The sequence below is a fragment of the Oncorhynchus kisutch genome, linkage group LG15 (assembly GCF_002021735.2).
Source record: "Oncorhynchus kisutch isolate 150728-3 linkage group LG15, Okis_V2, whole genome shotgun sequence".
NCBI lineage: Eukaryota > Metazoa > Chordata > Actinopteri > Salmoniformes > Salmonidae > Oncorhynchus > Oncorhynchus kisutch.
Window position 1 is genome coordinate 42,770,008 of NC_034188.2, and position 16,150 is coordinate 42,786,157.

Sequence of the window (16,150 nt, forward strand, 5' to 3'; positions counted from 1 at the left end):
CTTCACAGTAGGTATGGGGTTATTTTCTGCTCATGCATTCTTATTTCGACACCAAACCCACCACTGGTGTGCATGGCCAAAGAGCTCTATTTTCATGTCATCCAATAAATGTAAACGCCTGTAGTTTGCTAAACGACATTGGCACTTAGATTGAAACCGGTGCTTTGGTCAGATAACATGAAAATAGAGCTATTTGGCCACACACAGCAGTGTTGGCTTTAGTATCAAAAATAGAAAGCATAAGCGGTGCCTGCACTACCGTTTTCAGCCTAGAAATATTAAGCCCCTTGAGAATAAATCAAGTTTTCTGAAAATAATTGAGACGTGTGCAGCCTTTCTAATTTGAAGGAAAAAATACACTTCCTGGAAATCATGTATGCCCGAGTTGACCCAAATATCATGCCAATAACATGCATTGTCTGGTTGAGGAGAATGAGAACTCAAAAACCCACACAACAGAATGCCTGGTTCTAGCCTCTGTCAATTAGGACTGGCTTCTGTAATTGCATCAAGTAGGTTATGATGACTTCACAGGGTTTAGTTACGTTCCACACAATTGGAGAGGCGGAGATGTTGGAAATGTTCTGGAAATTGGCTTGAACCCTAAAAGTACCGATCAAAAATGTCAATTGTCAACGTTTTGTTCTGAAATTGTAAAGACTTTGTCAAACAACTAGTTACTGACAAAAAAACACATTTGACCATGATTTCTGTGTTAATATGGAGGACTGAAAAAATAATATCTCTTTTGTATACTAGTGGTGGGTGGCTAAGCTGAAAATGTGGACACAATAGTAGACTTTGTGATAAAAGCACAACATTTGGCACAACAGATGTACAGTGTACAGAAAGTATTCATACCCTTTGAGCTATTCCAAATTTTACAGCCTGAATTCAAAATTGATTAAATATATTATTATTTTTCTCACCCATTTACACAAAATACCCCATAGTGAAAACATGTTTTCATTTTGTATTTATTGAAAATGAAACACAGAAATATCTAATTGACAAGAGTATTCACACCCCTGAGTCAATAGAAGTTAGTACCACCTTTGGCAGTGATTACTGCTGTGAAAATCTCTAAGAGCTTTCCACACCTGGATTGTGCAACATATTATTATTTTTCTAAATTCTTCAAGTTCTGTCAAATTAGTTGTTGATCATGCTAGACTACCAAGTCTTGCCATATATTTTCAGCTTTAAGTAAAAACTGTTACTCAACCGTTCAAGAACGTTCACTGTCGTCTTGGTAAACTCCAGTGTAGATTTTGCCTTGTGTTTTAGGTTATTGTCCTGCAGAAAGGTGAATTAATCTCCTAGTGTCTGGTGGAAAGCAGACTGAACCAGGTTTTACTCTAGGATTTTACCTTTGCTTAAGTCCATTCCATTAATTTTTTATACAGAAAATCTCCTCAGTCCTTAATTATTACAAGCATACCCATACCATGATGCAGCCACCACTATGCTTGAAAATATGGAGAGCTGTACTCAGTAATGTGTTGTATTGTATTCAGAACAAAAACAAAACGTTTTTTTTTTTTTGCAGTATTCATTTAGTGCCTTGTTGCAAACAGGATGCATGTTTTGGAAAATATTTATTATGTACAGGTTTCCTTCATTTCACTCTGTCAATTAGGATAGTAATAGTAATTAGTATAGTAATTTTGTGGAGTAACTATAGTGCTGTAAACACTAACTGTTTCATGATGAAATCCCTGAGTGGCTTCCTTCCTCTCTTGCAACTGAGTTAGGAAGGACGCCTGTATCTTTGTATTGACTGGGTGTATTGATACACCCTCCAAAGTGTAATTAATAACTTCACCATGCTCAAAGGGATATTCAATATCAGTTTTTTACCTATCTTACCAACAGGTCCCCTTCTTTGCGAGGCATTGGAAAACCTCCCTGTTCTTTGTGGTTGAATCTGTGTTTGAAATTCACTGCTTGACTGAGGGACCTTATAGATAATTGTATGTGTGGGGGTACAGAGATGTGGTAGTCATTCAAAAATCATGTTATTGCACACAGAGTGAGTCCATGCAATTTTTTATGTGACTTATAAATATTTACTCCTGAACTTATTTAGGTTTGCCACAACAAAACATAATTCCACTTTGACATTATGGGGTACTGTGTGTAGGTCAGTGACCAAAAATGTTATCCATTTTAAAGTCAAGCTCTAACAACACAACAAAATGTGGAAAAAATAATGTGGTGTGAATACCTTCTGAAGGCACTGTATGTACCCTGAAAATATATAGATATGGATTCACCCATATATTTGGCCCCTGGTGGCGTGCCACTATAACTAAAAATTAACTTAGAAATTTGTAAATACATATTTAGCTTCCAGTCAATGTCTCTATACCAAACCAAGTGTCATCTTGAAGAGGCAATTGGAACTGAGTTGATAGCCCGTAGTGTTCCAAAGTTAGAGCTAAAAGTCTGATGGCACCGGCGCCCATATCACCCATACCACTGGACAACATATGTCCTACGGATATGCCAGATTAGCTCAATCGACAATTTCTCAGCCTCTGAGTATCACAGAATCATAGCAATGTGAATGAATAACAGACATACTGTTTTCATAACAAATGGCTATGGATGAAATTGATACTGTTAATACCTGTTCACTTCCGGCGCCGACAGAGATGGCCGCCTCGCTTCGCGTTCCTAGGAAACTATGCAGTTTTTTGTTTCACAAGCATTTCGCTACACTCGCATTAACATCTGCTAACCATGTGTATGTGACAAATAAAATTTGATTTGATTTGAACATGAAAAACATAGTTTTTTTAAAAATGTTTCAATATATGCTAATTTGGGGATTTTTTTTGGTTCAAAAGGTTCATAAAATAAAAAGTGTTACTAATTGAAAGACAGTGTCTCTGCAATCGTTACAAATTTGGTGTAGAAATGACCCCTTTTTTAAGCAAAACATATTTTGGCACTTTTAGGGTTAATTGTGATTGGTGCCTCCTGGTAATGTACGAGTCTCTACGTAATGTACCTACAGACTCTTGAGGAAATGTGAGGGAGAGCAGTTCCATCTTGACAATATTAAGGAAAGACAAGCTGCTTTCAACTGAACTCCTCCAATGTAAACAAACTCCTCTTGTATATGATGCTCGTTTGTAGGATGACAAAAGGTTAATCACACTTTGAAACTGTAAGATTACAACAGACATGACTAAGCAGGAGTAGATTCTGTGGACTTCATGAAATTATCACAAATGCTATTGTCTCTGAGAGGGAGGGATTTCTGGGCTAAGTTCTTATCAAGTTCAGAGTCAGTTCTGTGTCGTAAATGGGATGAATAAGAAAAGAAAACGATGAGAAAAGGAAAATCACAGACGAATATTACAGATGTTGTTCTGACCTAGAAATCATTTTCGAAAAGCTGACACTCAAATGTCGACAATTTTCCTCCTCTGTTGTCGCCAAAATAGCAACAACCTCCTCCAAAAGACAGCTAATCAGCGATTCGGGAGAAGGAGCCTTTAATCGTCTATTCAACCGTCGGTAGCAGGGGGAGCTTAATTGTTTATTTTCACAGCTGGTGCATTTCTGATTGAGTCCCAAATGGAGCCATATTCCCTATGTAGTGCATTAATGTTGACCAGGGCCCTAGTAGTGTGCTATATAGGGAATATGGTTCCATTTGGGGATTTTCCTCAAAGTGCGCCTAAAGATTGGTGCTCTAACCGCTCGCAACATACACATTTGATCCAAATTTCCTTTAAAGCATGGTGCTTTGATTTCAGAACCTATTTGCCACACAATCCTTGGGAGCCTGCACATGTCAAGAGGATTCTCTGCTACACCATACCTCTCATAACCTAATGGGGTTACAATCCACACAGCTGTTTATCAAATCATATACAGGCCTCTATCTTGACAATAGAAAGACATGCACACAGATACACACTGCACACGTATCAGAATACAATAATGCATTGCCAATTCGAGGAGCAGCGGGGTTGTATATATCTCATATGATTTGTGAGGACCGTAGTGTGAGGACTCAGCAGTGCCATGCAGTGAGAAGCGAAGAGAATACGTACAGAAACAATTGGCCCATTGGGTTGTGTACGGCTTATCATAACTATACAGGGTAGAAGGTCAAATGCATATACAAAGCAGGAGTGCTACTAAGGAAAATAACACAAACACAGAAATACATAGACCAGTGGTTACCTTTTAGCTCTAGGCATTCCTAGTCGATCACCAAACATTTCTGCAGAAAAGCCGCAGGCCAATCGGATAGCTCAGATCACCGTGCCTATAGCTTCTAGGACCCCACAGCAAAGTTTGATACTAGCGTGACATTTCATAACTTTTAAAACCATGACCAGAGAGAGACGGTCAAAGAATACTGCAAAGAGCTGCTGTTTTTATGAGTGAGTTCATGTTCGACTTTCTATTCAGCATTTCTTTTTACAAAAGATGAAACGCGTTTTTCCCCTACTTCCACTCACACTGCAGCTGCAATGAATGAGTAGCCAAGTGTATCAACAGCCCTGCGTTTAAAAAATAAATAAATTAGCAGCTCGTCGTGTCTATTTTAATATCAATAAATATTTCACTTTCTCTGGTCATAGGAACAGCATGAATTTGTGCACGAGGCAGAAATAATGCCGTTGCGACTCGAGTTCCTCCATCAGGTGGAAGACGGTGTCTCTGGTCAGCCTCACCGGAGGAAAGGAGAGAGCAGGGACCATGAGAGGCAGACCTTCCGCTGCTCTCTCCCTCCCTCCTCTGAGACTGACAGTCAGACGAATGAAGCAGTAAAATAAAGAGCCTAATGATTTGCTAATCACTTCAATTCATGCTCAGCCGAGTGATACAACAACTGATCTATTTTGTTATCGAAGTTCGAATTTTGAAATATAATATGGTCTGAGAAGTGCAATATTTGCAGGGTGAATATATGGCCAATACGCTGTGTATGAGGACTGCACAAACCTCATTCCTACATAACGTTTATTAGGTTAAAGTTGCATAGAAGTACATTTTTTAAGTCATCCATTTTTTTAACTAGATTTCAGCTTGCTTTTTAACTGTGAAAGTGATAGACACACACAAACAAAGACAATACACACACACACGCGCAGAGACGCACACACGCACACTTGAAGAGACACAGGCAGAGAAAAGGGCAAAGACAGTCAACAGCGTAACATGCACCACACAGAGATGTACCAGACTGGAGAGGTAGGTGGTGAGAGGTAGGTGTTGGGAGGAAGAAATCACAACATTCCACCACAGACATTTGTTTCAAAGTAGGCCAGGGCACACAAAGGCAAGAATACATTAAAGGGGAGTATTTGTAGGTGTTTGCGCATTGTGCAACGGTTTACATTTACCAGACGAAAGCCCTGGCTGGAAAAAAAGAGCAAGGGATGGAGCATGCCGAAAAAAATCAGTGTGTGGCGAGTGACGAAAGCCAACTATAGTCCTTGTGTTGCTAACAAAGCGCTTCCTAAAAAGTGCCACGAGACAGGATGTGAAGTCATGCTCTATCAGCATAGATCTACAATAAAAGTGCTGGTCTACTTAACAGAAACCAGAGTGACCTTGAGTCACTTAGTTAACAAAGCCAGTGCATCCAAAATTCAACCCTATCACCTAGTGCACTACATATGACCAGATCTCTATGAGGCCTACAGTAGAAGTCAGAAGTTTACATACACTTAGGTTGGAGTCATTAAAACTCGTTTTTCAACCACTCTACAAATTTCTTGTTAACAAACTATAGTTTTGGCAAGTCGGTTAGGACATCTACTTTGTGCATGACACAAGTAATTTTTCCAACAATTGTTTACAGACAGATTATTTCACTTATAATCCACTGTATCACAATTCCAGCGGGTCAGAAGTTTACATACACTGAGTTGACTGTGTCATTAAACAGCTTGTAAAATTCCAGAAAATTATGTCATGGCTTTAGAAGCTTCTGATTGGCTAATTGACATCCTTTGAGTCAATTGGAGGTGTACCTGTGGATGTATTTCAAGGCCTACCTTCAAACTCAGTGCCTCTTTGCTTGACATCATGGGAAAATCAAAAGAAATCAGCAAAGTCCTCAGAATGTTTTTTTGTAGACCTCCACAAGTCTGGATCATCATTGGGAACAATTTCCAAACGCCTAAATGTACCACGTTCATCTGTACAAACAATTGTAAGCAAGTGTAAACACCATGGGGACAACGTAGCCGTCATACCTCTCAGGAAGGTGACGCGTTTTGTCTCCTAGAGATGAACGTACTTGAATGGCCACTCTGCAAGGAAGAAGACACTGCTCCAAAACCACCATAAAAAAGCCAGACTACGGGTTGCGACTGCACATGGGGACAAAGATCGTACTTTTTGGAGAAATGTCCTCTGGTCTGATGAAACAAAAATAGAACTGCTTGGCCGTAATGACCATCGTTGTGTTTGGAGGGAAAAGGGGGAGGCTTGCAAGCCGAAGAATACCATCCCAACCATGATACACGGGGTGGGAGCATCATGTTGTGGGGTGCTTTGCTGCAGGAGGGACTGGTGCCCTATTGAAGCAACATCTCAAAACATCAGTCAGGAAGTTAAAGCTTGGTCGCAAATGGGTCTTCCAAATGGGCAATGATCCCAAACATACTTTCAAAGTTGTGGCAAAATGGCTTAAGGACAACAAAGTCAAGGTATTGGAGTAGCCATCACAAAGCCCTACAAACCTGACTCAGTTACACCAGCTCTGTCAGGAGGAATGGGCCAAAATTCACGAAGCTTGTGGAAGGCTACATGACAAGTTTGACCCAAATTAAACAATTTAAAGGCAATGCTACCAAATACTCATTGAGTGTATGTAAACTTCTGACCCACTGGGAATGTGATGAAATAAAAAAAATCTGAAATAAATCATTTTCTCTAATATTATTCTGACATTTCACAATCTTAAAATAAAGTTGTTAAACCTAACTGACCTAAAACAGGGATTTTTTTTTACTAGGATTAAATGCCAGGAATTGTGAAAAACTGAGTTTAAATCTTTTGGCGATGGTGTATGTAAACTTCTGACTTCAACTATATAACCATACCTGTTATTCAATCTTCTATATGTAACCTAATCAAACCATTCAAATCAATCTAATCAGTCTGTAACCACGTCAAGTTGATATCACCACTGAATTGAGGGTGTAGAACTAAGCCTATATCAGACCGAAACAATACTATACAATATACTATACAATACTATACAATATACTATACAATACTATACAATACTACATAACCTAATTGACTGTCGCCACAGAAATAATCAGAGAAGTTATGGATCAGTGTAGGAGTCTATCAGAGAGTGCACCAGCTCTGGTTCAGTAGGAGAGAGAAGAAGCCATATGAGTTACACAGCCAGGAGTAGAGGTGGTGCAGTACAGTGCAGCATAGAAGCAGGTTCAGGGTTAAACTACAGACACACAGATTGGTTGTGTTACCATGGTTAGCACCTGGCCACCGAGAGGCAGGACTGGATGGATTTTGATCACCTGCAACATTGACGAAATAAACAGAAGAAAAGAAAGGGAGGACAGGGAGAGGGGGAAGAGAAAGAGAGAAATATATCAGACACAAATGATCCACTCTGAAAGGTTTTGGTGTTGGCACAAACAGTACAAACTGCCTCATTCACACAGAAAAAAGACACTTGAGAAGGAAAATAGATTGGGTTGGTTTGGAATCATGTCATGTGTATCTCCCATGTTGTCAGTCTGGGTGAACCATGTTAGAGTAGGAGAGATATTGTAGATGAAGGGCAAGTGAATCAGAAGATTGTGTGTGTGTGTGTGGGGGGGGCTATGCATACAGTACTGTGTGTGCATGCCTTTGTGTTTGTGCATTGTGTGTGTGTGTGTGTGTGTGTGTGTGTGTGTGTGTGTGTGTGTGTGTGTGTGTGTGTGTGTGTGTGTGTGTGTGTGTGTGTGTGTGTGTGTGTGTGTGTTTTTCTCCACATGGCTGCCTGGCTGCCAGCATGCTCAAAATGCAGGCCAAGCTAAGAAGAGCAGGACTCAGGAGTGCGAGTTGTGACACCCTGTTTTATTAACCTGGTCTTATTGGACAAACTTGACATGGGACCTAGTAGGGCGATGTGATTGGCCAAGATAAGCAAGAGGAGAGACAATGGGGGAAATTAACAGGTAATTTCACATAGTGACAGTTCATTTAGGACAATTATTTTGGTCACGGTTTGCATATGCTGGTTTATTTGTTGTTGAGGTTGTTAGGATAACACTGAATGAGTGCTCCATAAGAGCTTTGACAACATATGCTTGCCTGAAATAGGCTTTTTACTATAGGCCCTTCTATAATCAACTCCTAACTCCACACCACCAAGGCACTTGTATAGATTTGAGAGGACTGTATAGATGTGAGCAATGTGGTGAAAATTACACCCAGCCTATCGGAGGGAAAGGGGGAGATACTACCATATTCAGTGCCAAGGTCCAGGGCCCTAAAACCTCTGTGCATACTCACTCGACTCTGTTCATACTAAGCTATGTTAACCGAAGCCTAATGAGGCCCAATAACAGTTTAGTGATTAGCATGGAGCAGGTAGTGCACCAGGAATATCGCAGCACCTGTGGATCCTCCAGCTCCTCCAATACAGACAGGGCTCTGTCTTTCCACCTGCATATCAATGTAACCTGGCACCTCTACCAGGTGGCACCTTACCATCCCCCTGGATACAGGCCATTCATCATGGCAGGTTGGAATATCTTAACATTAGGATTACGTTAACTCACTTCTAGCCCATAGCCCCCACTCGCATCCCATTTCTATTGTGATCTGCACCTTACGAATGACAATGTGACGATGAATGCGTAATGAAGTGCACGGGGATAGCACACGTGTGTGTAGTGAGTGTGTGTTTTGGGGAAGGCCCCAACCCCACACACACAGAGAAGCACATGATCGTACAGACATGTGTCCTCCCTTGGCATATACCGACTTTCATATTAAGGACAATGGACGAGACTGAGTGTGTTGATGGAATCAGGTTATACATAACGTTTAAAGAGGTAAGGCAGTTACTCTGTGTCCGTGCAGGACACAGATGGTCGCTAGCGAGGGAGGAAGTAACCTCGCCAGAGGTGGGGGGTCCTTACCGTTGCGCGGGGTTCGTTTTCGGCGGTCGCGGAAGGCTGCTCCGGATTGCAGGGCTTCCATTAAGCTGTCCATCACACCTGTCTCATTCTCTCCTCCCTCTGTAGGACAGGACAGACAGAGAATATGGTTAGAGGATATACACCCACACTGAAGAAAAGAAAATCACAGATACACTAAAATACACACACACGTACGACTCGTCAAGCCAGACTTCTCTCTCCTATTGGTTTGGATATGTAATTGGGAGCCAGTATCTATGCACATTTTGGATCCACAATGCATGTATTTGAATGTGTAAGTGTTTGTGTGTGCCTACAAGTGCATTTACATGCTTGCATACAGTATGAAATGCCAGAGGCCCGGAGCAGTCAAGTGTCTCAGAAGGAGTTTTACGACCCTGTGCCTTGCCCCGCTCCACTAGTCCTCTCAACAACCTACTCCTCCAGATGCCCTACAGCTATACACACAGGCCTACTTCACTGTGGTCTACCCTGTCCTCAACCCTCCCCTCTACTTCCCTTCCTTCCTTTCCCTATGGTGACACTTTACTTGTATCTCTCCTCCCCTTCCATCTTCTCCCAGGGATATAGGACATACACGCACACACGCACACAGCCAGGTACTGTACATTGTTGGGGAGAGGGAAACTAATCATGATGTGCAAAGTTAGCAAATCCGTCAGAGAGCCGGGGCCTCGTTATCCCCTAATTAAAACATGTGATAGTGAACCCTAGTAAATACATCACAGAGACAGAGAGAGGGCTCACTGTTACATTTGGCAAGATCCCCAGGGCCCAGGTGGCACTTGATACCCAGGGACAGAGGAAGGGATGAGGGGAGGGGGGGAGGACAGGTACAATGGCTTGATGAGGTGCTACATTGCTGGGAAGAGTTTTGTCGATTTCTTTGGTTTTAGCCCATCTTAACCCATTTTGGAAAGAACATTTCCTGCAAGCGGGGTATCACTTATTCTCAAGACAGACCCTCCTGCATAAAGGTTCGCTTTTCTGTAATTCCCTGCCGCGCAATCGACGAGACTCGCTAATTCAGAAAACGGCAGAATATATTTGCCCTGGGTTTTAACAGCTCAAAATCAGAGAGGCGGCGCGAGAACAAGAACACGGTAAACAACAGTCGTCTTCTAAGTGGGCTATGTGTCAGATCAAGAGAAGTTTGCTGTGGGGATTTAGACATCATTCTCAAATCATCCAAAATGCATGAGGTTTTTTACTTTAATTTCTGTTGAAGCATTTTATTTAGTGTGTCGAGGGGAAGCTTTTGGACACAGTTGGGGATGTTAAGAGATTCTCACAAGCCAGGGCCTCATCTTTGAGCTATGAGCTTCCGGCATTAGAGCTGAGGTCTGGCCGGCTGTGGTGGAACGTCGGGTCCAATAGGACATTGTTAATGGAGCGCTGGAAGGTCACCGGGGAGCATGTTTCCCATTTTAGTCATTTTGCTTCTTTGTGTCTGTGATCCTCCGTCTTGAACTCAGTCTACCCAGCCTAGCTCCCAAGCCTTGGTCATTACAAATGATGAATTGGGCTACAGTTAAGCGAGAACTAGGACAAATTGATCAAAGTTGTCAGGGGCCCCATGTGATGTCTAGGTCTCTGAGAAGAATGAAACTGAAGCAAGCGCTGTCTAAAAGTTTTCCAGGAGCCAAGGTGCAGTAGATAAATGTTTACCTGCCCGGACTTAACACGTTGCATTCATGTCGAGGTCCTGGTTCGCCTAGATACGGAAAAACATGAACAAAGTGGGAGCCGGTGCTGTTCTCAGTGTCATAGCTGTTAGATACAGATTGGCAATCTTGTTTATACAGGGCAAAGTAGGTGAAATGCATGTCCTGCTTTAAACCAATTAGCAAGGCTATCAAAGTGTAGCCGAGCCAATTTGAAGATAAGCACTAGGTACTTGGACTTTGCTTTGTTCTGTTTCAAGATGGTCTAATTAAGCTTGATTTAATCTAGGTGGCTTTTAAACAAAGCACATAGAAATAGAGATCATACACTTTGGTTTTCAAAGTAGCCCTTGGGAAGGGCCTCAGGAAGAGGGAATGAGACGAGTAAATCAAGAAAAGAATTAGCGCAAATAAAGCGTTTGTGGCTAATTAACATAAGATGCGTTTCTATTCTTGGGTACATCTTTTTTTCTGTAAATAATTTATCATTGGGAGGTTGTGTTGCTTGGATAAGGCAACACAAATAATACTGTGCGTCTAGCTTCTCTATGGTAATAGTGGAATATGTGGCATTTCCTCAAATTAATTATGTCCCAGTGTCAACTTCTTCGATTCCTAAATTAAATTCGCCCGACAACGCCGCAATGGAAAAACAAAAGATTGATCAACGCTCCCTGAAAGTGATGCTGAAAGTCCATCGTCAGACTCTGGCTGGCACAAACGTTTCTTCTCTGCCATGATGCCCAGAAGCGAAATAAGAAGCCCCGGCCTTTCTCGCCGTAAACATTACCCACAAGTTAGTTCAGCCATGTATGCAAACGATGGATGGCATAGTAACCTTAATGATCCCAATTTAAAATAGTGTCTGTTCTGGACCACAATGATGAACAGAGGGCCCACTGACTCATTAGTATGGGGGTAAAGATAGATGACCCAGATATAGGACCAAATGCTTCGTCTTCTCTGAATCCTTCTATCTGAGCCATGTGGTGTACCATGCTGTACGCATGGCAATGCACTGCACACACTGTGCTAATACGTGTGGAGACAGAGACAGTGGCCTATCCCAAAACTCCCTCTCCTCTTCCCCTCCTGTGGTAGCACAGTGGGGCCATGGATGTACTAAGCCGTTTGGCGGTTGGAATGTTTTCCAAAGGCAGAGCCCGGTGTCATCGACGGAACAATGATTGAGCGGCCCAGTATTGACCGGCTCCACACTAAATCTTGGTAAAGAGCACTTAGCTCCCCTGCGTAAGCCACAGAAATAATATGTTTCAATGGTCATCAGTGGAGGCTTTCATCCACAGCCGTCCTCTGCCTGCATTAGCCGCTGAAGTGACTCTGGTTATGTCTTAAATGGCAACCTATTCCTTACATAGTGCACTACTTTTAGTGCACTACTTAAAAAGGGCATATATGGCTATAATCAAAAGTAGTTAATTATATAGGCAATAGGGTGTCATTTGGGACATACACTCTGTGCTTTGGGGATTCCCCCCACCCCGTCCGAAGCCATTCAGCTGGAGACAGGGGAGACGTGACAGGTCCAGAGTCTAATGCACTGTTTAATAGTTCCATCTACCTTATGTGTCTTGATCAGGGGAGAGTCTCCCATTGGAGTGATGTAAGGCGGTTGTTAAAACGCTGCCTGTGTAGAGGGAGAGGGTGTTCTGGTGCTTACACAGTGGAAAATTCAATTCACACAACTGTGTGTGTTAGTGTGCATGTGTCTTTGTGCCTATGTTGGGTGTGTGTGTCCTTGCGTGGTGTGCATATGTGCGTGTTATGTGTGTGCTCCAGCACAGACTGGTGTCAGCCATGGAGTGCGACCTATAGCGGTGGCTGCTCTGGGCCAGTTCAGAGAGAGGATGAACTAGAGAGCCAGACAGACCCCTCTAATAGCTACAGTGGCTTGTGAAATAATTCAATATTTTTTTTATTATGAGAAAAATAAAAAATATTCAAACACCCCCAAAGTCAATACTTTGTAGAACCACCTTTTGCAGCAATTGCAGCTGCAAGTCTCTTGGGGTATGTCTCTATAAGCTTAGCACATCCAGCCACTGGGATTTTTTCCCATTCTTCAAGGCAAAGCTGCTCCAGCTCCTTCAAGTTGGATGAGTTCTGCTGGTGTACAGCAATCTTTAAGTCAGACCACAGATTCTCAATTGGATTGAGGTCTGGGCTTTGACTAGGCCACTGCAATACATTTAAATGTTTCCCCTTAAACCACTCGACTGTAGCTTTAGCAGTATGCTTCGGGTCATTGTCCTGCTGGAAGGTGAACCTCCGTCCCAGTCTCAAATCTCTGGAAGACTGAAACAGGTTTCCCTCAAGAATGTCCCTGTATTTTCCTGCATCCTTCAATTCTGACCAGTTTCCAGTCCCTGCCGATGAAAAACACAGTGTTCTCGGAGTGATGTGAGGTGTTGGGTTTGTGCCAGACATAGCGTTTTCCTTGATGGCCAAAAAGCTACATTTTAGTCTCATCTGACCAGAGTACCTTCTTCCATATGTCTTGGGAGTCTCCCACATACCTTTTGGAGAACACCAAACGTGTTTGCTTATTTTGTTCTTTAAGCAATGGCTTTTTGCTGGCCACTCTTCTGTAAAGCCTAGCTCTGTGGAGTGTACGGCTTAAAGTGGTCCTATGGACAGATACTCCAAACTCTGCTCCGGAGCTTTGCAGATTCTTCAGGGTTATCTTTTGTCTCTTTGTTGCCTCTCTGATTAATGCCCTCCTTGCCTGGTCTGTGAGTTTTGTTGGGCGGCACTCTCTTGGCAGGTTTGTTGTGGTCCCACAGTCTTTCAATTTTTCTATAACGGATTTAATGGTGCTCCGTAGGATGTTCAAAGTTTCAGATATTTTTTTAGAACCCAACCCTGATCTGTACTTCTCCACAACTTTGTCCTTGACCTGTTTGGAGAGCCCCTTGGTCTTCATGGTACCTCTTGCTTAGTGGTGTTGCAGACTCTGTGGCCTTTCAGAACAGGTGTAGATATACTGAGATCATGTGACAGATCATGTGACACTTATATTCCATTCCACACAGGTGGACTTTATTCAACTTATTATGTGACTAGATCTTATTTAGGGGCTTCATAGCAAAGGGGGTGAATACATATGCACGCACCACTTTTCCATGTTTTTTTATTTTGAATTTTCTTGAAAGAAGTTACTTTTTTTCATTTCACTTCACCAATTTGGACTATTTTTTGTATGTCCATTACATGAAATCCAAATAAAAATCAATTTAAATTACAGGTTGTAATGCAACAAAATAGGAAAAGCGCCAAGGGGGATGAATACTTTTGCAAGGCACTGTAACACATCATCAAAAACCTCCACAGTGTAGCTCTATACTGCTTAATTTACTGTCAGTATACTTCTATTAAATACAAATATAAGATTTTACTGTGTACCAATACACATCTTCAGGTAACATAAATACAAGGATTTGCATGTGGATGCAAGACAAAAATAAAATGCAGATCTGTTAACTTCCTCTGAATCCCAAATGGCAACATATTCCCCACCTATGGAGGCTTTGGTAAAAAATAAAAAAATAAATTAAAACCCCACTTAAGGAATATGGTGCCTATTGAGAAACAGACTTTCATCCTCTTCCCATCCTCCGAAGAAAAACAGACGCACTTTGGTTTCAATCTGTATTCGTCGCCATGCTTTCCTTCTTAAGCACCAAAGGGATGGCATTCTTATCATTATGCAGCAGTGTCAACACAGGCTGTTCATAAATTCAATTTGCTATCTGTCATCTCCCTCCATGTTGGGGGGGAAGAAATACAGAGGGATCGATGGAGAACAAAATTTCTGATGGCTCGCATACAGTCGCCGACAACTCTGGAGGGAAGGGACCAAAACTGACGAAAACAAGCAGAATTAAAGCAGAGAGTTTCTGTCTGGTCTGAGTCGCGGTACATAATACAAATAGGGTGCGAAATGGCACCCTATTCCCTATTTAGTGCACTACTTTTGAACCAGGGCCCATATTCTGCAATAAATAACAAGATTTATATTGGTAGCCGTTGCAGCGGCAAACATCACTAATGCTAATTCAACATATATCAATAATAATTATATGTCATACAATAATATGAAATATTGACAAGGATAATAACATTAGGTTAGTGTTTATGTCATCATTACCAGCAACAGCGTGGTGTTAGTGAACACACCGGTAATCTCCTAGTTAAACCGATAAGAGTGTGTAAAGACAAATAAGGGAACTACATCAGTAGGAAAACGTGCATTGTGTGTTTTCTTGCGTCGTCTGTGTGTCTGTCTCTGTTTGTGTGTTTATGTATTGCTTGTGTGTCTCTGAGAGTATTTGTGTGTGTGTGTGTATTTATGATTTGCCTCTGTTCGTCTGTCTCTCTGTCGGTGTTTATGTATCACCTGTGTGTGTATTGTGTGCGTGCGTGTCTGTATCTGTGTCGCTGCCGTCTCCAGCCTCCCCTGCTCCAGCTTTCCCAGTGACAGATCCCCTACTCTCATTTGCACTGTAATGAGCTCTAATAAGTGCTTGCAGCCCTGTGCTTGATGTGCTGAGACCACTCTGAAGGGAGAATGCTGCTGCTCCTACTGGAGATGTGCTCCCTATCACCCTTGCCATTCACTCTCTCTCTCTCTCTCTCTCTCTCTCATTCGCACTCTCCCTTGCTTTTCTCCCACTTTCTTTTTCTCTCTCCCCTTTCTCTCTCGACGGAAAACAACAAGTAGAAGAAGTTTTCTTTTCTTCCCGGGAATTGTTTTTAAACACATTTTAGCTCATATGAAGGGCTGCAGAGTCATCTGTGCAATTAACCTGGTGCATTAGCTGTGAACAAAGCTTTTGTGTGGAGGGAGGGAAGCTTGCACTATGGCCAGGTGTACAGGCGGTGCCTCTCCCCCCCCCCCCCCCCCAAAAAAAAACTGTCAGACATCACTGCCATGGAGGGAGGGCTGGGAGGACACAAGCCACACCCCTCTCTCTCCTCTCTACTCTCGCCTTGCTTTCAACCACACAGATGACTGATTCACGCTATAGAGCCAAACCGAGCAACACCGAAACGTAAGCTGAAAGGTTTGTTTATTCCTCAAATAAGACCATAGCAGACATCTGAGTGCTCCCTCTTCTATTTATTTTCGTGGGATAGTCAGGTAAAGTATCCTGGGATGATGACATTTTAGCTTCCTGTTCTGTGTCTTTTTGTACTACGTTTGAGCAGAAAATATAGGACCCTCTCCAGTGGAGGGGTGGTGGGGGGGCTCTTCTGCCTAATGAGGAAGATGGATCCACAAGCAGATTATTCTTTTGA

At 42.3% G+C, this 16,150-nt stretch overlaps 1 protein-coding gene across 6 annotated transcripts in view; it reads right to left on the bottom strand.

Moving 5' to 3' along the window:
- LOC109904740 (protein diaphanous homolog 2) overlaps nt 1-16,150 on the bottom strand; it is a 624,432-nt gene that overhangs the window by 52,004 nt on the left and 556,278 nt on the right. For 5 of the 6 annotated variants that reach the window (XM_031790311.1, XM_031790310.1, XM_031790307.1 and 2 more), the window contains 2 exons: nt 9,147-9,245; nt 7,479-7,529 (listed from right to left, as the gene is read on the bottom strand). In XM_031790311.1, coding sequence (XP_031646171.1) covers nt 7,479-7,529; nt 9,147-9,245 — 150 coding nt within the window. The remainder of the gene's footprint in view (nt 1-7,478; nt 7,530-9,146; nt 9,246-16,150) is intronic. The other variant, XM_031790312.1, reaches the window with a different exon arrangement.